Genomic DNA, 23944 nt, shown 5'->3' with positions numbered 1-23944 from the left:
TAAGGGAAAATTGTTTTATAAGGGAGCAATAAGGGACTTTGGGAGATTTAGACACTACCAGAAGAGCTTGATATTGGATCCGTTCCAGGCAGTCCAAAGTCAGGCCATAATGCGAAACAGGACAAGCATATTCTACCAGCAGTCTGACAAATGTAAGAAAAATACGCATATGTGGGGGGTTGGGACACCATGACGAGCAAGGAGTTTTAAAGAAACAATACTCAGGTTTGCCTGCTTGATCATCTCCTGTGTCTGTTTTCCCCACTTCAGGTTAAGTGTGAGGTAAACTCCCAAGAGTTTGATATCCGTGATGCCTGGAACATTCTGTAAATCAAGGGATGAACTCCCTCAGAAATGAAAAAGTCAATACGAGCGATTTTTCGTGATTGACGATCATTTGAAACAGCTTGGCGTGATTCTGTCTGCCTGACTTGAAACACTCTTTTCACCTAGCTCCAGTACGAATAGATCATCAAAGAACTTAAAGCGATTCGACTTATCATTTGCCAACTCATTTACCATCACTAAAAAAACTAGAGGGCCTAAAATTGTTCCCTGGGGAACTCCACAGTAAATTGGCTGGGGATCAGAATAGGCCGATTTATACTTAGCTTTTTGACTTCTTCCTGAAAGAAAACTTGCAACTATTCTTATCAAATATACATCAACATTAAAATTTGTCCATAGATTGCGGATAAGGGTTCTATGGCAAATCAGGTCAAATGCCTTTCTTTAGGTCAATCATGATGAGGTTGAACCAGCGTTCTGGTTCAACTAGATGCTTTAAAATCTTATCAAGCAAACTAACTAAGTAATGGCTTGTCGAATTCTTGGGAATATTATCGAATTGTTGAGGGTCATTTTTATGCAGAATAAAAGTTTTCACCCCCTAGCGACGAAACTTTCATAAATCTTGCTAAAAATCGGTGTCATCGTAATAGGCCGCACACCAGTAAAATCATAAGGGGCTCCTGTTTTTGGGATAGGGGTTATGGATCCCTTTTTCCAATTCTACGGATACTGACCTGACCTTGTAATCTTGTTGAATATTAAAGTTAACGGAGCACTCAAAAATTCAGGAAAAGCCTTAATGAGGTCAACAGGAATATCAAGTGGTGTAATACTGGTACTCTTTAGTTTCATCAATTTGAGGCGAACTTGGGATTCCGTGATGATTGGGAAAGCTATAAGATCTGGAAATGAATGCGGAAAACCCTCCGAGTTTAGTGATGGAAGTGACTGAACAATCGCTGTCAGGTGACTGTTAAGGCGATCTGCAGTTTCTTTGTCCGGCTCATCACAGCCAAATTCCAGTCTGCGTTTTACCTGTCATTTTCTTTATCCCTTTGTACCACTGTCCAGGCTTAGGATCCAATAAAGGAGATACTTCCTTTGGGTAGTACAACGCCGTTGCCTGGCGGGTCATTCCTCCGATTTTATTCTTCAGGGTAGTTGCTTCTTTATGTTTTTTTTTTTGTTCCTGAAAAGTTGTTTCATTTTTCTGCTTAGTGCTTTGATTTCATTTGTAACGTATGGACGATCTGCTGAAAAATGTTTGTTAACTTTTTCAGGAAAATAGAAATGGTACTTGTCGAGAAGTTTTTGTTGAAAAGTTGTGGCCATTTCATCAGCACTAGCCGTAGAAATTCAAGAATTCTTAATTAAGCCTTGCATATTACAAGCATGCGAGTGTGTTTTGGGAAAACAGGCTATCCAAAGAATGAAGTTAAATCCTATCTCTGCTAACACTTTTAGGAGCAGAATTAAAGAAATTGCTGAAGATATTGAAAATCAAGTTATAACAATGGAAAAAATGCACCAGTTTATTAATTCAACTTGATGAATCTACAGACGCCAGTAACAAAGCACCTGTCTTTTGTTTTGCAAGGGCTGAGTTTCAAGGAGAATTACAGGAAGAACTTTTTTTCCTGCTGAATTTGCAGGGCAGAGTAACTAGGGCAGCTTCGAGATTTTAAAGCCCTTGATAGTTATTACCTGAAGCACGAAATTGAGTGGAAAAATGTATTGGCATTTGTAGAGACGGTGCTACAAACATGACTGGCCATTACTCAGGAGTTTTGTTGCAAGAGTAGAAAATGTTAGTCACTCAGAGATTTGGTCTATCCATTGCATTATACATCGTAAAGCTCTGAATTCTCGATTTTTGAAATGCTCTGTGAAGAAATGGGTTGCTAGTACAATCACCTTCTTCTTCACGCTGAGATGAAATGTTTATCGAGGGGCACTCTTGTCCGATGATGAGTCAGTAGCCAGGTGGGCATATATGGTAGATTTTATCTCTCTTAAATCAGCTAAACATATCTTTACAAGAACAACATAAGGACGTGTTTACGTTACGAGGAAAGATAGATGGTTTTTGAAAGAAAATCACTGTGGCAAACGCTGTTGACAGATAGACATTTACAAGTGTTCATTAATGTTGATGAATATACGGAAGAGAAAAATCTCAACTATCAAAGGGTATCCATGACTATTCAACAGCACTTACAGTCACTGACATAATTTTTCTTTTTTATTACCCAATGGAAGAAGATCCCTGACCTGAAGATATGTGGATAATAAATCCACATGTGTATAACATTCAATAGGACAAATTAAGCATCAAGGAAACAGAATGCCTCATTGATCTTTTTTGTGACGATAGTCTAAAATTAAAATTCAAGTCCTCTTTATCAAGAGCTCATTTTTGGGTCTCTCTAAAAAATGAATACCCATTACTGAGTGAGAAAGCTATGAAAATTATGATTCAATTTTCAAGTACATACTTATGTGAAAAAACCTGTCTCATCTGTGACAGTTAAAAAAGCTCGGTACTCTTGGCTTGTGATCGATGAAGCTCTTCGTCTTGCAGTAACATCATTGGGACTGAATCTCCACATCATGATGTCAAATATACAAGAGCAACAATCACACTAAAACGTAGGTTTTTTCTTCTTTAAAATATATATATATTTATATACATAACTATATATTTATATATAGTTACTTTAATATAGCCAATAGTATATGTACTTTTAACTATATTAAAACTTTTGTGATTGTCAGGTATGGATGTATTTACAGCACCTTTCTTTTCGAAATCCATATTACGGGTCCATCAAATAAAAAATGATACATTTAGTGGTCCATGAATGTCTAAAGATTGGCGACCGCTGCTCTAGAGGATATATCCGTGAGGAGGGATTTTTCCGTAGATGTAGAGCCAGATTTTCTGGCATTATTTAAAAAAAGATCAAAAATTAAATAAAGAACAAGTTTTGTCAATTGAAAGTAAGGAACAACATTAAAAACAACTATTACGTATATGAAGGGGGTTGCCCCTCCTCTACACCTCGTTATTTACACTAAAGTTTGAATTTTATCCCAATTGTTTAAGAACCTTTTCTGAAACACAAGATTCGTTTAATTAGAACATTAAGAAGTTTTTTTTTTATGTAATAAAAAACTTTAACATAAAGAGCGTGGGGTTGTGGAGGGGCAACCCCCTCATATAGGTAATAATTTCTGTTCGTTTTCAGTTTTAATGTTGCTCCTTACTTTCAGTTGAAAAAACTTTTTTTTTTTATTTAATCGTTCAAGGGTTGATTTTGTAAATCACATTGGCCTGATGCTATCAGAATACGATCTAAATAGGGAATAGTTTGACCCTAGTATATCTAGCAGAGACTAGATATAAGTGAAATTGGTTAGAGTCCTCGGGTGTAATACGTTGCCCACTAACTGTCATTTTGAATCAGTGTCTTATGATGATATCTTTACGTGGAATTTTGAGCGTGTTTTAAGTGGTTCAATACCGCTCTCTATGGCTATAACGGAAGAAAGGCTGAGGTGGTTATGACACGTTGTACAGACGAAGGATGAGATAGTGCCAAAGCTTCTTCTCTTCGGCCAACTGACAACGGCTAAATGGATAGCAATTTGTCCTCGTGTGGGGTTGGAGGACGTCTAAGCATTAAATTGAAAGGACATATGATCTTCGCGGGTGGGTGTAACAAGGGACGTTTTGAATAGATTGAGGTGGAGGAGGAGCGTGCGTAGCTGTGTTGGCCTCAGGCGGCTTGGTGCTGCGGTGAGTTGTTAGTAGTAGTACTATTCCTAAAATAGATGCCTCTGGTGATGTTGATGATTTTCGGCCCATTTCTTAAGCATCATTTCCTCGAAGGGTTTAAGGAGTTTCTTTTACGATTTTCTTTACCAAGATCATTGAGCCAATTTAGTTTGGGTTCAGACCGGAAGATAGAAACAACGCTTTATCTTGTTTTCTTAAATGCCATATTGAAACATTTAGAATCTAAAAAGCTGCCGGTTTTTTTGCTGATTTATCAAAAATATTTAATCATTGCACCGTTCCAGACGAAGCCAGAAAATTTCGTGTACTTATATTTATTTATTTTTTTAATTTAAAAATTTAGTGCACCAACAAAGCCAGAAAATTATTTATTATGCTTTATTATTTTATTTGCTTTTTTTGCTTTTATTTATTTTATTATGCTTTATTATATATGCTTTATTATTTATTAAGCATTTATTATATATAAAATGCTAGGCAGCTTTCTGTCTCATTGGAAGTGCTGTGTCCTACCAAATGGCGGAAATAAATTTTAACAGAATTTTTGAGGGCATGATTTTGGAAACTAATTCAGGTTCTTGAACTCTCAGATAATTTTCCATAGATCTAGGAATGATCGTCAAGATCGTTTTAAGTTTAAGGATGACCTAACTATTGCAAATTTGTGACGTTATTATTACCCTCATGTTACAAATGGTTTCTGACTCCTTGCTTAAGACGTTGAATTATTACCTTGAAGTGAAGCTTCATTTGAGTAGTAAACAAAAATAATAATAAAAAAACAAAAAAATGTAATTAAAAAATTAACTATACTTCGGGTACAGAGGACTAGGTGAGGCTTTTAAGTTTGGCTCGATAGTGAACTCAAATCTAATTATAGCTTTTTGGTAAAAATCTTTTTCTCAACTTAAAATACTGAGCATTTCCGTGACTATTTTAAGAACTATTTATTATCTTTGTGTTTGACCCTCGCTTCATTACATGCTAGCCCCTTTTATGTATATAAGCATTTTACGAGCTAAATTTATTGTTATCTGCTATTTAAGCTGAAGGTAAAAACCAGAAAAAAACTATATATTACAGTCGACTCTCGCTAACTCAAAATTCACGGGACCATGATTTGTCTTCCATTTATGTATAGTTTAAGTTCTAGAGGCTATTCTACGTAAAATTCGACTTATAAAAGCCATGGGTTATAGAGGTAAGTTAAATGACAATTCGAGTTACAGAGATACAAAACTGCTGAATTTCAGAACAGCCACTACAAAATAAAGATAACTTTATTAGTGTATTATAGACTTGAGATATCAAGACATGACTCAAATATTAAAACTTGACTTAAATAAATTTTGTTTTCTAGGAAATAGAAAGCTGAACATTAATAGAATCTGATACAAAAATATGTTACACAAATTTAATACATATCAAAGTTTACACGTTGCAATCTGCATACCGGGTTTTCGACTAACAGAGGTTCGTTGAAAAAACTTCGAGATAAAAAGTGAAAATTAAATAACAACTTATCTACTGAATTTCGGGTTATAGAGGTAATTTTCGCGTCACTTCGACATACAGAGGTAAAATATAACCGCAAAATTATTTCGAGATATGCATGGTTTTTTCTTCAACTTAGACAGGTTTTTCCAAGAGGATTGAAAATATTTCGAGATATCGAGGATTTCGAGTTATCGAGAGTTGACTGTATGTAGTAGCGTTTTATGAACCAAATTTGCTATTATATTACATTTTAAGCTAAAGGTAATAACCAAGAATTAACAGTATTTAAAGATGATAGTACTAGAACACCACCTTTTAGTATTTAGCCCACAAAGAACAGATGCATGTAAATCCCTTAAACGACGTCATTCGGTGTATAAATTATTCTAGTCTCGTGGCACTTGTGCCACGTGTCACACGTGCCACTTTCAAAGAAACAGTGAATTAGTTAATTGCTCTCTATATTTACAAGATGACATCTCTAGATTTTGCCCTATTCCAAAAGTGAAAACTCCCAAGAAGAGATGGCGTTAGGGTTCATGACTTCTCGTACGCAGCTATTCAATTGTAGTCACAGGTGAAGTGGTTCTATCAGATAGTATTTCCATTTTTTTTATTAAAACAATCAAAACGAAAAAAATCATACAAATTTAGTTTTATTGGCCCAAATTACAAACATACAGAAAAATAATAAAGCGGTTTTTATTTTACCGAATTAAAGAATTGAAGTTTTTCAAGTTAAAGAACAACATTTAGCCATTAATATGGACAATACTTATAAACCGTTTCTTTCTTAACACTTTATACCTCCTAAAAAAAAAAAAAAACACTGTTTATGACGATTTGTGCAACATCAACTTTAATTTAAGTTTGAACCTTGAACCCTCAAGAAAATCACCAGTTTTTAACGAAAACAGTTATGTAACTCTGCTTCGGTAAAACACTATATTTTTACAATACTACTTTCTGAACGGAAAACTAATCTGCAAAATATATAAACTAAATAAATATTCATCAGTTCTATATACACCAATCATTCTCTCAACACAAATTAAAAGCAAAGAAGATGACTAAGGAATTAACACTACCATCAATATTAACAGAAAGACAAACAACAGTTGTATTTTGTAAAACAAAACTAACCCTATTCCAATCCGATTTCAGTGGCATTCAGATGGGGAACTTCTATACTTCCCTAAGAAACAAAATTAATTCCTTGGGCATGACACTTACGATTGCTCTACTTTATTTTCAGTACCTACGCCCAATAATAATTTTGGTTAAAACGACGTTTAGTATAACTTGTTTTTATTTTTATTAAAAAAAAAAAAAATTAAAATAAATTTAAAATAAAAAAAAAAAAAAAAAGTCCAATATTATAACTGAAACGGCCCCATTGAAATATATATATATATATATATATATATATATATATATATATATATATATATATATATATATATATATATATATTTGTTTTTACTTTAATGCTGTTGGAAAATAATAAACGCGGAGAAAAAAGATATTTTCGGAAACGAGTTTCCTAATTAAAACATTATGTTTAAAAATAACAAATTAGATATTGCGATAAAATTTACAATCCTATTTAACAAAGAAAGCAAGAAAAGCATAATCCTCTTTGCCTTGATGTGAGTGGACAAAATATGGAAGTTTTAAAACACTCATGGACAAAACGAAAGACAGAACGTATTTGAATAGAATTGACAGAGGTAAGGCGAAATTTTTTAAAGGGAATAAAAACTTGCGTGAGGGGAAGTAAAGTGTGAGGCTCCGAATAGATTAGGGTGAAAGAGGAGCGTACCAAGCTGTTTTGGCCTCAGGCCGCTTGGTCCTGCAGTAAGTTGCTAGTAGTAATAGAATTTTATGAACTAACATAGGGAACAAGTGTACAAGAAGAAATAAACGGGCGAATAGTACAGATGCTACCCATCAGGCCGGCGCCAAAATCGTATTAGAATTCTAATCAGAAAAAATATCCACAGCTAAATCACCTTTGCGTATAATACCAGCAAGTTTTTCTATAAACTAAATCGTAATACACACAGAATTCGAAACTTATGAGGGATATATATATCACATATGAGGGTCATTACAAAAGCAATATCTTAAACCGGAACTCACATATTGGACGTTGAGCTTCACATTTGAGCTCAGCTCAGTTAAAAAGTAATCATAAGCACAAAATGGATTTTTTTCAAATGTATATTTGCCTTTCACCTGGTTAAGGCCAATTTAGGCGTAAACTAGTAAAAGATTTTACTGTTTGGAGCCCTTATCCTCCACTACTTCAAAAAATGACATCTAGTCACAATTGTCTATTTTTATATTCAAAAGTACTAGCCTATAAATGTCATTTAATTTCTTAAAGTGAGCATTTTTTCTTATTATGTTATTCAGCCATAGTTATATTGACGAACCACGACAAAGGAGTTGATGCACCCAGAAACAAGATGACATTTCAGAATGTACCCCCCTTAATCCTGGTGGTACCCTCCCCCCCAAGAAAAATTTCCTAGTGGCGCTCATAAACCAACCTACCCTATAGGTCAGTCTTAATTATGTTTATATTGTTAAGATGTCATTGTTAAACTTGTCTCTGGCTCTTTGAAAACACATTTTAGCTAAGTTTAAATGAGAAATTTCCAAACGATATAAAAATTGATAATGTATAATAGCCCATTCCTTCTGGGTGGATGGAGTATGGTTACTGAAACCAAGTAAACAAAAATATTTTGAAAAATCAAATCTAAAGCCACATTTTTTCTTAAAGGCGAGATATAAAAAGAAACAAAAATGTTTATTTAATTTTCTTCAGTTTTATCTCGAAATAGGGTTCACAGTAATTGGTAGAGGTTAGAGAACCTAACCTGAAATCGGAATATTAAAATATAAAACTAATAAATTTGGACTCAAAGACTAACCCCTCCGAAAAAATTGGTGATTCTCACGTTTCCTACGTAGTTTTCGTAGTTTTACAGAATTTACCCTCTTTTGTCTTGAAAACTTTGCCATTGTCCCTCCCCTCCCCCCCCCCCCAAAAAAAGGAGAAAATCTTGAGATGACAGAGAAAAATTATTAGTTCTTTTTTGAATAGGTGATAAAACATCCCCTACAGTAAATAAAACAAAGGTCTGAATAATAAGAGGTGAAGTTAAGAAAAACTCAGGAACGGATACAAACCTAAATGTACCACCAAATTCTGAGTTAGTTATTGTCTTAATTTGGGCTGGGGAACAGCGGGAATTTTATGATTACCCCCACTCCGGAACAAGATATATTTCTCAACGTTTGTCCTACTCCTTCCAATCATGCTCCTCAGCTTAAAAAAAAAAAAAAAAAAAATAAAACACTAACGCTCAAGATTTGGAAACAACTATTGAGTTATAATTTTGAAATTATTGGGCTTGAAGATATCTTCAAATACGTCTGGATTCTAAATCATATTTAAAGAAATGTTTACTTAATAATTATTTATTGTAATAATTATTTATTGTAAAGTTAACCAAGTTTTGAAACACCAATTACCCCAAGTAAAAAAAAAAAAAAAAAATATCTAAATCAGTAGGTTCACATTTCAAAATGCGAACCTACTCATTTCAAAAGTTGGGCTAATATGTTGTGATTGTTACGAATCAAACATAATGATCATAAAGTCAGATAAATCAGGATTCCACTTAAGGATCCTTGAATTAAAATTTTTATATGATATAATTTTATTAGTTTATTATTTTTTGGGGGGGGGGGCGGGGGGAGGAGACTCCCCGGAAAATGTTCATTTACAACCATTGCATCCTAAAAAGAGCCATTTTCTTTGGTAGTCGGTGCCCCTCCAAAAGCGTGAAATACAAGCATAGCTATACCAGGATCAGTAATGAATATGCTTCAGTCATCAATGGGGGAGGAGGGGGGGCAGATTTTATTTATGATAAGATATCTGGGGGAAAAAAGTTGATATTCTGATTAGCCATTTAAATTTAGGGCAATAGTTTTATTCTTCTTTAAATAAAAATACATATATTTATGTGGTGTGTGTAAAATTAAAAAAAAGTGTCATGAGCAGATTAAACTTAAACACCTGACTATAATCTTGAATACGAAGAAACAACTCCGTGGCGTTTTGCAAAAATGGCCTAAGTTATTTTTTTCTGAAAATTAGTTAAGCATATGGTTCAAAAGAACTCGAAGAGATCTATCAATCGGTCTATACAAAATTAAATTCTGACCGAGTTATAAATTGTTCCAAAAGGGTGTAAAAAAGAGCCTAAATAACGAACAATTTCGCAATTTGGACATTTCCAGCAAATTCCGATCGAAAGGTTAACTAGGAATCAGTCTTTAAAGTTTGAAGTTTCTTAAATTCTGATTTTGTGAAAAAGATTTTTTCTTAGGCGTTTTTATTTTCATTATGCGCTCATATAAAATTAGGAAAAGTGGACTTAGGGCCTTTTTGCAAAATACTACGGAACTATTTTAGATCTAAAGCTGTTTAATGTGAATAAGCATTCTAATATAAACTTTTACTAAAACTACTAAGTAGTCTGCTAATAATTCAAGAGGTGGTATGTTATACAGTTTTAATTTTAGTTAATTAAACTAATTTGGAATAAGAGCAGAAAGTCTTTACCACGAAGTAATTAACCTTTATGTAAAGTATAATCACAGTTTTAACAAATAATTTTGCTACAATTGTCTCATTTTTACAACATGAGGATTTGTATCCCCCAGAATACGTTTGAACTCATGTAAGAGCAAGGACGAATGGTGTATTAAGCGCTAAATTGAACAAAGTTCAAAAGACATTAGTCCATGAACTCTTTCAGTTAATTACTGCATAACAATTACTTTACTAATTAATTACTAATAATAACCATTAATTAGTTAATTACTAATTGAATAGCTACATAACAATTTACCCTTATTATCTGTAGACCATTCATAAGGACGTTTGATATATTACCTATTACTATTAAATATTATATAGTACGGATTCCGATTTAGTTTATTACCAATTCATGGAGTTTTACCTACAAAAAGTGACTTGGTTGATTTTAATGCTGAACCCTTTAAATAGAACTAAAAAAGCTGTTGGATTTTTAACAGAACGTAAAAGTTTCTTAAGACTTTTGGCATACACATTTCCCAAGAATAGAATAAAAAATATTTATGATAAGCAAATTATTCCGTATCGACCCCTTTATGTTCTAGGATATGTTTGTACCAACAAGTATTTTCAAAGGGACAGTGCCCCAGTCTCCAATGCCGACACTCAACGGTTCCAAGTCTGTCTGGATTTCTATTTTCTATGACTGCACGGGTAGAGACATTCTTTCCAGGATTAGCTTTGGGCGGCCTGAAATTAAAAATGAAACATGAAAACCTTCATAGCCATTATGAGAAAGGACCTACATATATCCCTCCCCTTTTGAGGCCAAAAATGCACGTCTTTTAATCACTGTCTCATTTTCCTATTCAACTATTATTTACTATAGGCTTACGTACATGCTGCCAGATCGGAGGAAAAATTCCACCCTAAGATTAGTCCTGAGGGCCTTCCCTGGAAAGAATTTGGGTCTAAATGTCTGCTTTTCATAGTATCCATTAGGTTGAAGTTTTATTTGTAATATTCCCAAATAAATAAATAAAAACAAAACTCCCGTGCTGGAGAAAAACTTATCAGGGTTTGCGGTCGCGTTAAAATCCACGTAACTACTTACCTATTAAACCAATATTTAATTAAATATATTATAAACAAATCAATATAAATAGCTATAAAATAAATAATAATAATAATACGGATTAAAGCAAAATAAATGAATTAAATATAATAATAGAGAAATAAAAATAAAAAAGAAAAATAATAATAGCAAATCCAGTCACCATCACTCGCCAATGCTCAAATCCCCTGTCTTCTCTCCCACCCTGCCATACCAACCCCACGTTTCTACCCTATAAACCCTTCCTCCCTAACCACATCACCGTCCATAATTAAATTAAACAAACACCCCCAAAAATAATCTTTTAATTTTTTTTCAAACTGAGATACGTGCTCTGCTGCCCCAATGCTCACTGTTATCATATTCCATACAGAGAGACCCCGGTATCTCACTGAAAATGAGGATCTGGTACTATGACGTAAATCAACAACTATACTATCACTATACCTAATTCCATAATTATGCAAGTCACTTTTAAATTGTTAACCACTTAAAAACATCTGAGGTCAAACCATTCATACACTGAAAAACAAATACTGCAGCCTGGTAAATTCTTATCTGACCTAAAATAGAGCTTCAGGGACATAAAACAAACACAGGTGTCATGCACATTCTGTACACACACACATATTGTTTAAACAGCTTTATTTTGTTGAACTTGTGCTCTTCTTTAGTTTCATTAGAAAGTACTACCCCATAGGAGTCAACCGCTGGAGATGTATGGATAAACCAATGAATAGAGTATAGCTAGAGGTATCCTCTGTGGGAGAAGCTGCTGCAGACGTCAAAACATATAAACTCCATGGGCAACTTTTAATGAACAGCGTAGCTGTGATATTTCTATGGTAGTTGGCAATCAGGATAAAAATAAGTTACGGAGATGGTAAACTAGTTGAACTGGTTTACCACATAAAGTTACCAAGCTAGACACATCAATCAGTACACCAGCTCCACGGAGCGTCATTAAAATGTCTTGTACACAACAGATTCAATGAGCTGAAAACCTTTAGCCAAGGCCGTACCCAGAGGGGGGGGAGGGTGAGGAAGGTTTGACCCCCTCCTCTCGGAATGTTATTTTGACACGTAAAAATGTACCAACTATGAATTTAAACAAATTTTTTATGTGTTTTTAAGGTTTTTTGTGTAACCACTCCCCCTCGGAAAAAATCTTTGAATAAAACCCCCTCCGAAAACAAATCCTGGGTACGGCCTTGCCTTTAGCCTTAAGCAATGCAAGACTGGCTGTTCTCAACAGCTCTTCCACCGATGAGGCAAATACCATTAATCATCAGCAAAGGAAGTAACACACATCTCCCACGGGAAGACGCGTGATAGAAGGGGTAAAGCAGCGGACCTAACACTGATCCTTGTGATACTTCACACTTGACTAGAAATGCTGCTGATCTACTATTATTTATCTCATATTCTAGCTGTGCGATATCTTTCAAACCAGAGACAGAGAGAGAGAGAGAGAGGAATATATAAATCTATTACAATATTCGTTTATAATCAATGTCATGAAATTTTAAATATGCACATATTTTTGCAGCTATTATCATAGGCAGCGCAATCGCGGTGCATAAGTAAAGAACGATCTTGGCACAATGTATTATTTTTTTTTTCACACCAGGGCAGTTCGTATCGAAGGAGTTGTCGTAGAAACTTCGAAAAGGGCTCATTCGATTGAAAATTGGAATGGCTAGTGCCCTTTTTAATAGTCTAAAGTGATTGGAAGGCAACTAACATCTTTTCCACGCCTATTATTTACCGAAACAAATGCAGTCAAAATTTTCATAGAAGCATTTTGTTCAGCGTAGTTTATTTCCAGATAGAAATTATGTTTTTGAGGAGGACACTCCCCCACACCCCTCAGGGCAAGGGCTGTAAGTTATGCGCTGGGGGCCTTTAACAGTTTTATAGAAAGCGTTGTCGTAGAAACTTCAAAAAAGGCTAATTCGATTGAAAATTCAAAGGGCTAGTGCCCTTTTAATAGAGTGTCCTTTTTTGAGATAGCCAATTTGTTCGTGCAGTTGAAAGTTCTGGAAACTAGGTCTTTGAGTATGACACCCCCCCCCCCCCCCCTAAAAGCCAGAATATAATATAATTTGTGCTTTACTCAAAAAAATTCTTTCAAATGTTTTCACTTTTATAACTTTAAGAAACCAAAAGTTAATCAAGATTTTGAGGAATAAATATGAGCATATATATACTAAACTGACAGTACACATTTTTTTTTTCATTAAATTCATTCGAATTTTTTTCCTTAAAGTGCAAAATATATTCTGGATTTTAGAAAGAATAGGGTTTAGAACCCAACTCTGATTAATTTCTGCTTTTTTTGATCTTGAATTATTTAAATTTCTGTTTGTTTTGGGTTTCATTTATTCATTGATACTGATTTGTGACAGTTGTATGCTTGGTAGATTATTTGATTATATTTTTATTCATTTTTGGTTTAATGGAGTTCTTTCCTTTTTTTGAAAAACTTATTTTGTGCAAAAAGTTTTTTTGATTAATCTCATAAAAGGACGAAACCTCAAACTATAGCACAGCTATAAAAAGAGAATAACATAAGGCATTTCTAAGAATGCATCAACTATATAATGTCTAAACCCAAGGCCATACTCAGATAGAGGGAGAAAGTTTATACCCTATACCCAGATTGAGTTTATTTACGGAATTTTTAGAGACATAGACGAGCTTCCATGATTTCCTTTTTTTAATATCTAGTCTAGTAATCTCGAGAAAGCTTGCCTCATCTTTTCTTGGTCCATTGGCAAAACCACTGGAATCAAAAAAGCAATCTCTTGGCAACATATTTGCAATATGTACTACAGCATTGATGACAGCACGTATAGTGGTCGACTTTGGTACTGGGTTCCTGCTGTAAATCCAAGCAATGTATTTCCACCATAATTTACAAAATATGGAAAAACAAGATGAGAGGATTTCATAACTCTCTTATACACTTCTGTAAATATCATACAGCCACTCGACAGAAACATCGTGTCGGCATCCTATGTGCCATTAACAGCTCAGCAGGATCTTAATCCTTTTTCTATCCTTGTTTTTATTATCATTTTATCCTTTTAATTAGCCTGAATTATTTTGAATTCTGGCGTTTCTCAGGGCAGTCATCCTGGTCTTTTATACCCTTCCTCTTTAAACTCCTTAGATTTCTTTTTGAATTAGTGGCGATTCTTAGGGTTGGGGGGCAGTCATCCTGTGCTTTTATACCCTTCCTCTTTAAACTCCTTAGATTTCTTTTTGAATTAGTGGCGTTTCTTAGGGTTGGGGGGCAGTCATCCTGTGCTTTTATACCCTTCCTCTTTAAACTCCTAGGATTTCTCCAGGAAACTATTTGGAACAGGAACGACTTTGGCTGAGCTTACACAGTCACAGCGCTGACCCTCAATCTCAGCCAAAAAATCAGCGACACCAGGGCTCAAACCCCCATCTTGAGGAACATTCGATTACAATTTAAGCACGCAACTGTTGAAGGGAAAAGAATCATTAAGAACATCAGCCACCTCTTTCCCGAAACATTAAATATAAAAAAAAACAAGTTTTTTCAACTAAAAGTAAGGAGTAATATTAAAGCTTAAAACGAACAGAAATTAACGCTGAATCTGATGGTGCGATTTTCATTAAGATTCTATAACTTTTAGGGTGATGGTTCCCCCTTTTGTCGAAAATAAGAAACATTTTCTCAGGCTTTTAACTTTTGATAGGTAAAGCTAAAATTGATAAAACTTGTATATTTGGAATCAGCATAAAAATCCAATTCTTGACGTATCTATTGGTATCAAAAATCCGTTTTTAAGAGATTCAGTTACTATTGAGCCGGGTCACTCCTTACTTACAGTTCGTTAACACGAACTGTTTGATATCTCAACAGTCCTTAAGAGCTTTACCCACAACTGTTCCTGCATACTTCCCATGAGAAAAGACGAGACATTTCGTTTCTTAAAAAAACAGTTCGTTACCACGAACTGTTCGATAAGCCCCTCGAAATAAATTTCTGAGTTCGTTTGTCCTCTATGCATTTTAGTAGCAGTCCACCACAAATATTGCTACAATTAATAATGCATATTTCTAATTAGTCCAACAGATATTTTAGTTTCTACTACTTTCCAATTACCATTTACAAAATTTTCAATTTTAATTTCTACTTAATATTTTCAGTCCTAATTACTAATTTGTTTTAGTTATATCATCTGTTCATTGTTTAAAAGCAAATTTGCACAAAGTAGGGGTAAGAAGTACATCCCTAAGAACCAACACTACAAGATTTTTTTTTTTTAAAGAAACAAGCTCCAGCTGCATGCGTTAATATGCGATAAAATGGCTTAAAACACACTCATCTACTAGATTAGACCCCCCCCCCTCCTTGAAAAACCTCCAGTATTTCAATGTCACTCATTTCTATAAATCAGTGATAAAATAACCTAATTCTTACCTAATATTAGAAACATAACTTCACATAATGTTGCTGAAAAATTTGACTTTGTTAATTATTTTCAAAATTCTTTTTCTTCACTACGTTTGGACAAGTATTACTTTTGAAAGATCCTCAGCCATTTCAGAAAAAAGCTGATGAATCAAGAGGGAAAAATGAATGAAACATAGAAATTCAAAATTATATAGCCAAACCAAACTTGAATTAAATTAAAGTAACCTATAAAAATAATTAATAAAACTTTGGTGATAAGAAAGAGGTAAAAATAACGTTGTTTGTAACTTTTCTGTAAAAAAAAAAGTGAAACTGTAATCTACCCAATTTTGGACTCTGTCCATGCTCATGGACCTGTTCATTCACGCTGATGACTGCAACTTTGAGAATTTCTTTACTTCTACAAGTAGAGATTCTAGGATAGATTGATTCTAAAAGCTTCCCCCCCCCAGTCTTCAAGGGAAATATAAAAAAACAAAACCACTTACCCAACTAATACATTTCCTTTGTTGAGGACAAGATTCGGCTTGTTAATAGTGGTAGCAGCATTATTATTAGCAGGAAAACGAATTAATAGACAATTATTTCCAATTTTTTGCCCCTGCATAATTTTCATCGCTTCACCAGCAGCCTTATGGTCCAGGTAGTTGACAAATGCGCACCGACTTTCTTTTTTTATGGTTATATTCAAAATGCCACCAAATCTATAAAAAAAAAACAAGTAAAAACTATTTCATTGGGATACGGTAACGAGACAATAACGTCTTGCAGAAATTAAGGAACAACGGGGAACTTTAAGATTAATCGTACTTGATAGCAAGATTTTTTCCCTAAAACTAGTCCTAATTCTTTCTATAATGCTCCTCCGTTTGAAAAAGACTGTCATCAGTGGCATCAACTTACGTAGATGCAAAGGAGATAAATATGAGGGAGGAGGGGGAAAATTTTGTAATTTTTCAATAAAAATACAAGAAAAGGCATTTTTCAATAAGAATTCTCACAGAAAAAGATGTTTTCAAAATAAGGCAGAGCAAACAAATCTAGGGGGCAGGGTGAAAATGCCTCCATCCCCTTGACATTCGGCCAAGACAAGAGGAACCTTCCCCTAATATCGATTTGAAGTACCCCTCATCGACCTCCTCCTTCTCGGAGAAACATTGTACACTAAAATGCTTCCCCAGTCATGACTACATAAAATTATAAAGATTGCATAACAAACACAAAGAAACAGAGAGCACAAAAAAGATAGTGAACAGAGGGGGATAGAGAAAGAGAAAAGAGAAAAGGGAAGAGGGAGAGAGAGAGAGAGAGAGAGAGAGAGAGAGAGAGAGAGAGAGAGAGAGAGAGAGAGGGGGGATGGAAAGAGACAGAGAGGAGAGACATATATTATTTTATAACAATTTTAGTTCACCCCTAAGTCGGACATGGCTTTTCTATTACGGAACAAGATTGATTGAGAAACCAATCCATATGAAAGATATTACAGCCCCTCGGGGTCTCACGGTGTATAGATGTTCATAATAGGATTTGAGTCCTATATTTACAATTAGTAACTTTGAAAGCCCTAAAATACCCAATATAGAAGAAATTGGCATCCAAACATGGCCTAATCCTTTTGGGGATAGTGTCACACATTTACCACACTTAACATAAGATAGTATGCCTGTTATTGGCCAGTAACAGTTTCACTAACACTAAGTAACTGATATTTTAAATAATTAATTACTATAAATCGCAGTCATTCACTAGTAGTTTTTAAGTTACTCGATTGGCTTTCCGTAGGTAGCTAATCACATATAATTGTCGGCAACTAATAATTGAATGATACTTTTTAATAAAAAATTGTAAAATTTTTAATTTTCCAGGCCGCTAAAATGTCTAAGAAGAAAAATATATAAAAAACGCCAAAGCTAGGCCTACAGTCAAAAGTCCGCTTTGAAAAACATAGAACACACTGCCAATTACTTACCCCCCCCCCCTGGCATCTACATCTTCCATCTCCAACCACCTATAGACTGAATTTCAATAATAATAATTCAATAAAAAAACTACGTGAGCAATAAGAGTTCATTAATACAATTACAACATCCTTTCCAAAGAGTACAGTTTTGATTAAACATATCTTGAAAGATGTACATAAGGTTCTGCAGAATTTTAAATTTGTGATTTTGTCACACATTTTATTTCGACAATAAATTTCCTATTCATTAATTTTACATTACGAGGTCATAGATTCAACTCCTACAGATGGCACAATTTTAATGGTAATTTAATTTTAAATTACCATTATTCCTCTAAACGCAAGCCATTTAAATACTATGGGTATATATTTAAAGGCGCGTCTACATTTGACGGTTTCTGAATAACAGGGACGAAAAGCTGATAATCCGAATAATGTTGACCGCTACTGCCGTTCAGTTTCCCGGTTTTGGTTACGGCGCAAAAAGACACCAATAAAAGGGCCGGCATAACAAAAACTAGAAAGTCAAGATGGGTTGTTCTGTTTTCTGGGAGCTTTATCAAGCAATAAACTTGAAAAGGAAACAATGTGGTTTACCAAGAAAGATAAAGCAGCTTAAAAACTCTCAGAAATGGTCAAATGTAGAGAATTTCTCGCCAATTGACGTTTGGAAGGAAGGAAAACTGGGAGGCGGTTAATAGTAACTTAGGTGGTGTTTTTTGTTGACAATAGATGAAATGGAATTGAACTGACTGTTTTGAATTGGATATATTGTAGTTCCTTATTAAACAGAAATAGAAAACCTGTCTCTGACTTTTCCAGAAAATGCCGAATATAGAAACACTCTAAGATTCTTTCAGTTAAAGTTGAGCAATTAAATATTTAAACTAAAAAAAGAAAACAAAGACTAACCTGCTAAATTGGCTTTTCACCTCCTTTTCCACTTTATCACTAATATCAAATAAATTACCAATCCAAATGGACTTTGATTGTAAAGGGTTCCGCGGGCTATAAATTAAAAGCAAGTTTATCAATCCCTAAAGCATAACCGTAATCAAATAGCTTATTGTTTAATTTTGAAGATGGGACTTTGGAAGTCTGCTGCTGTCCATCATAAGGTAATGTGTGACATTTTTTACCGAATTTTACCAAAATTAGGATTTTCCAATACTCAAACTTTTCCATCATTTCCGCTTGGTCTACCGAATAGACAAAGTGAACATGTACGGACACGGCAATATACAAAAAAAATGACAACAAAATTTCAAAGTAGCGAGTGCTAATTCAAGGTCAATAGCATTTAGATAGAAAGAATTTTGATAAATTTCTAGATTAACTGACATTTGAGATAGCTAAGGAGATACACATTTAGAACTGGATTTTCATTCCATTTTATGTGACATTCGTGACGTTTTATGTGACATATTTTTATTTTGGATTTCATTCATTTATGTGACAAATTTACTTTCCTCCACTCCCTTAGTGGCCAAATATAAACACTGAATTGTATACACAAACTGAATTTTCGATACGTTATTCTTAACAGTCAAATTGATTTAAGAGTTTATCAAAACAATCGGAAATTCGTTGATTATATACAATTCAGGGTATGTATCTGACCATTAGGAGGAGAGAGGGAGGAAGTGAGGGTAAAATAAATTTGTGACACAAATTAAGGTTTTATTTGGATTCATGATAAAATTCTAACCTGAAAAAAGACATCTTTTTTTCTTAGCTATATCAATTGTCAGCTAATCTAGGAATTTACCGAAATTTCAAGGAACAAAATCACACGTTATAATGACAAAAAAAAAACAAAAAACAAAAAAAAACACAGCACAAAGCAATTACAGTAGCCATCTTCCCCCTAGTTGAATCAGAAAGGTTTAGATTTTTATTAAGGTACCAATAGTATTATATTGCAAATAAATTTTATCTTGCAGAAGTAATTCATAAGAATCATTCGTCAATTAAAAAATCTGTTTGAAGATTATTCCTTGTCGGGGGGTAGTGACTTTCGAATGGAAGATCTTTTTTAAGTTTGATTTATGTTCACACTGGGATGGCCTCTACTCTTTTCCCTCTGCTGTTTCTTCACCGCTAGCGAAGAGCGGAAATTTTGTCACAACCCTTTTGTATTAAAAGAGATTCGCCTTACCTTTCCATTACCGAAGTTAAAATATTTTTCAGTAATAGCCTACAGGTATTCTTTCCACTTAGTCTAGTATCTTATATAGTTTCCAAATTGCATTTGTTGAGGAAGAAGAACGTAACGGTAAAACTCGAACTGTATGCCTTTCCTAAGCCATCATCATCATAAGTAAAGATGAGAAAATCAAAATAATCTTCATCGCCTCTTTTGGAATAATCTGAATCGTAAGATTTTTATTAAATCTTTACGAGATAGGCATAAACACTTAATAATATCTTTTAGAAAAACTTTGCTTGGCTCCTCTCAGCACCATCAGACTTTACCACCAGATGCAACAAGGAATGCCCTGGCTAGGTCGAAGGTGAAATTAGACCCAGTGAAATTCAGGAAAATTCGGTATCGTAACCCGTTCGGCCCTTATTCTATGGATAAGTATGATAAGACACAGGGATATATAATATAGATGTAGTAAAGTTACAAATATGGATCGAAATCAAAGTGATAGGATCCGATCAAGTGACAAATTTAAGTCAAAGCGACTATGTCAAGCGGGATAAATCTAATCTAAGATGAGACATAGATGTCAAGCGGGATAATCAAAATCAAGTGAGGGTAAGATATAATAATAATAAATAATTCTTAGACTACCCACTGGTATATAACTTGAGAAAAGGCAAACTTTAAAAATTTTAGATCCATCAAAATTAAATTTAAAGCCATAATGAGAACCGTCTAAGAGCTTTGAAGAGTCCTTGGTACTCAATATGAAGACTTCAATGTAAAGGAAAAGGATATCGATACTTTGCACTCTCCTACAAACTTCAAAAGGTAAACTACGTATCCAATATTTTTATCAATAAGACTTTTCGCAAAGAAAATTTCCTTTATTTTGATGATTCTTCGTACTCTCCTACAAACTTAAAAAGGTAAACTTTGTATCCAATATTTTATCAATAAAACTTTTCGCAAAAAAATATTTCCTTTATTTTATTTTCCATTCCCCTACAAACATAAAAAAAGAGAAACCACGTATCCAATATTTTTATCAATTTAACTTTTCGCAAAAAAATTGTTTCCTTCATTATATTCATTCTTTGCACTCTCCTACAAACTTCAAAAGGTAAACTACGTATCCAGAATTTTTATCAATTAGACTTTTCGCAAAGAATAATTTCCTTTATTTTGTTGATTCTTCGTACTCTCCTACAAACTTAAAAAGGTGAACTACGTATCCAATATTTTTATCAATAAAACTTTTCGCAAAAAAATATTTCCTTTATTTTATTTTGCATTCCCCTACAAACTTAAAAAAAGAGAAACCACGTATCCAATATTTTTATCAATAAAACTTTTCGCAAAAAAAAATTTTCCATCATTATATTCATTCTTTGCACTCTCCTACAAACTTCAAAAGGTAAACTACGTATCCAGTATTTTTATAAATAAGACTTTTCGCAAAGAATAATTTCCTTTATTTTGTTGATTCTTCGTACTCTCCTACAAACTTAAAAAGGTAAACTTTGTATCCAATATTTTATCAATAAAACTTTTCGCAAAAAAATATTTCCTTTATTTTATTTTGCATTCCCCTACAAACTTAAAAAAAGAGAAACCACGTATCCAATATTTTTATCAATAAAACTTTTCACAAAAAAATTGTTTCCTTCATTATATTCATTCTTTGCACTCTCCTACAAACTTCAAAAGGTAAACTACGTATCCAGTATTTTTTATCAATAAGACTTTTCGCAAAGAATAATTTCCTTTATTTTGTTGATTCTTCGTACTCTCCTAAAAACTTAAAAAGGTAAACTTTGTACCCAATATTTTTATCAATAAAACTTTTCGCAAAAAATATTTCCTTTATTTTATTTTGCATTCCCCTACAAACTTAAAAAAAAAATAACCAAGTATCCAATATTTTTATCAATAAAACTTTTCGCAAAAAAATTGTTTCCTTCATTATATTCATTCTTTGCACTCTCCTACAAACTTCAAAAGGTAAACTACGTATACAGTATTTTTATCAATAAGACTTTTCGCAAAGAATAATTTCCTTTATTTTGTTGATTCTTTGTACTCTCCTACAAACTTAAAAAGGTGAACTACGTATCCAATATTTTTATCAATAAACCTTTTCGCAAAAAAATATTTCCTTTATTTTATTTTGCATTCCCCTACAAACTTAAAAAAAGAGAAACCACGTATCCAATATTTTTATCAATAAAACTTTTCGCAAAAAAATTGTTTCATTCATTATATTCATTATTTTCACTCTCATACAAACTTCAAAAGGTAAACTACGTATCCAGTATTTTTATCAATAAGACTTTTCGCAAAGAATAATTTCCTTTATTTTGTTGATTCTTCGTACTCTCCTACAAACTTAAAAAGGTGAACTTTGTATCCAATATTTTTATCAATAAAACTTTTCGCAAAAAAATATTTCCTTTATTTTATTTTGCATTCCCCTACAAACTTAAAAAAAGAGAAACCACGTATCCAATATTTTTATCAATAAAACTTTTCGCAAAAAAATTGTTTCCTTCATTATATTCATTCTTTGCAATCTCCTACAAACTTCAAAAGGTAAACTACATATCCAGTATGTTTATCAATAAGACTTTTCGCAAAGAATAATTTCCTTTATTTGTTTGATTCTTCGTACTCTCCTACAAACTTAAAAAGGTAAACTTTGTATCCAATATTTTAATCAATAAAACTTTTCACAAAAAAATATTTCCTTGATTTTATTTTGCATTCCCCTACAAACTTAAAAAACAAGAAACCACGTATCCAATATTTTTATCAATAAAACTTTTCGCAAAAAAATTGTTTCCTTCATTATATTCATTCTTTTCACTCTCCTACAAACTTCAAAAGGTAAACTACGTATCCAGTATTTTTATAAATAAGACTTTTCGCAAAGAATAATTTCCTTTATTTTGTTGATTCTTCGTACTCTCCTACAAACTTAAAAAGGTAAACTTTGTATCCAATATTTTTATCAATAAAACTTTTCGTAAAAAAATATTTCCTTTATTTTATTTTGCGTTCCCCTACATACTTAAAAAAAGAGAAACCATGTATCCAATATTTTTATTAATAAAACTTTTCGCAAAAAAATTGTTTCCTTCATTATATTCATTCTTTGGACTTTCCTACAAACTTCAAAAGGTAAACTACGTATCCAGTATTTTTATCAATAAGACTTTTCGCAAAGAATAATTTCCTTTATTTTGTTGATTCTTCGTACTCTCCTACAAACTTAAAAAGGTAAACTTTGTATCCAATATTTTTATCAATAAAACTTTTCGCAAAAAAATATTTCCTTTATTTTATTTTGCATTCCCCTACAAACTTAAAAAAAAGAGAAACCGCGTATCCAATATTTTTATCAATAAAACTTTTCGCAAAAAAAATTATTTCCTTCATTATATTCATTCTTTGCACTCTCCTACAAACTTCAAAAGGTAAACAACGTATCCAGTATTTTTATCAATAAGACATTTCGTAAAGAATAATTTCCTTTATTTTGTTGATTCTACGTACTCTCCTACAAACTTAAAAAGGTGAACTACGTATCCAATATTTTTATCAATAAAACTTTTCGCAAAAAAATATTTCCTTTATTTTATTTTGCAATCCCCTACAAACTTAAAAAAAGAGAAACCACGTATCCAATATTTTTATCAATAAAACTTTTCGCAAAAAATTGTTTCCTTCATTATATTCATTCTTTGCACTCTCCTAAAAACTTCAAAAGGTAAACTACGTATACAGTATTTTTATCAATAAGACTTTTCGCAAAGAATAATTTCCTTTATTTTGTTGATTCTTCGTACTCTCCTACAAACTTAAAAAGGTGAACTACGTATCCAATATTTTTATCAATAAAACTTTTCGCAAAAAAATATTTCCTTTATTTTATTTTGCATTCCCCTACAACTTAAAAAAAGAGAAACCACGTATAAAATATTTTTATCAATAAAACTTTTCGCAAAAAATTGTTTCCTTCATTATATTCATTCTTTGCACTCTCCTACAAACTTCAAAA

At 33.0% G+C, this 23944-nt stretch overlaps 1 protein-coding gene across 1 annotated transcript in view; it reads right to left on the bottom strand.

Moving 5' to 3' along the window:
* Nucleotides 1-8636: 8636 nt before the first annotated feature.
* LOC148952822 (uncharacterized) overlaps nt 8637-23944 on the bottom strand; it is an 85232-nt gene continuing 69924 nt past the window's right edge. The window contains exons 11-13 of the mRNA XM_089087790.1: nt 18648-18743; nt 16264-16479; nt 8637-10958 (exon numbers count right to left, since the gene is read on the bottom strand). Coding sequence (XP_088943916.1) covers nt 10784-10958; nt 16264-16479; nt 18648-18743 — 487 coding nt within the window. The 3' untranslated portion in view covers nt 8637-10783. The remainder of the gene's footprint in view (nt 10959-16263; nt 16480-18647; nt 18744-23944) is intronic.

Source organism: Artemia sp. Qi Xiang Cuo, chromosome 4 (assembly GCF_049724085.1).
Source record: "Artemia sp. Qi Xiang Cuo chromosome 4, ASM4972408v1, whole genome shotgun sequence".
Classification (NCBI taxonomy): Eukaryota; Metazoa; Arthropoda; class Branchiopoda; order Anostraca; family Artemiidae; genus Artemia; species Artemia sp. Qi Xiang Cuo.
This window is presented reverse-complemented; position numbering and strand designations above follow the sequence as displayed.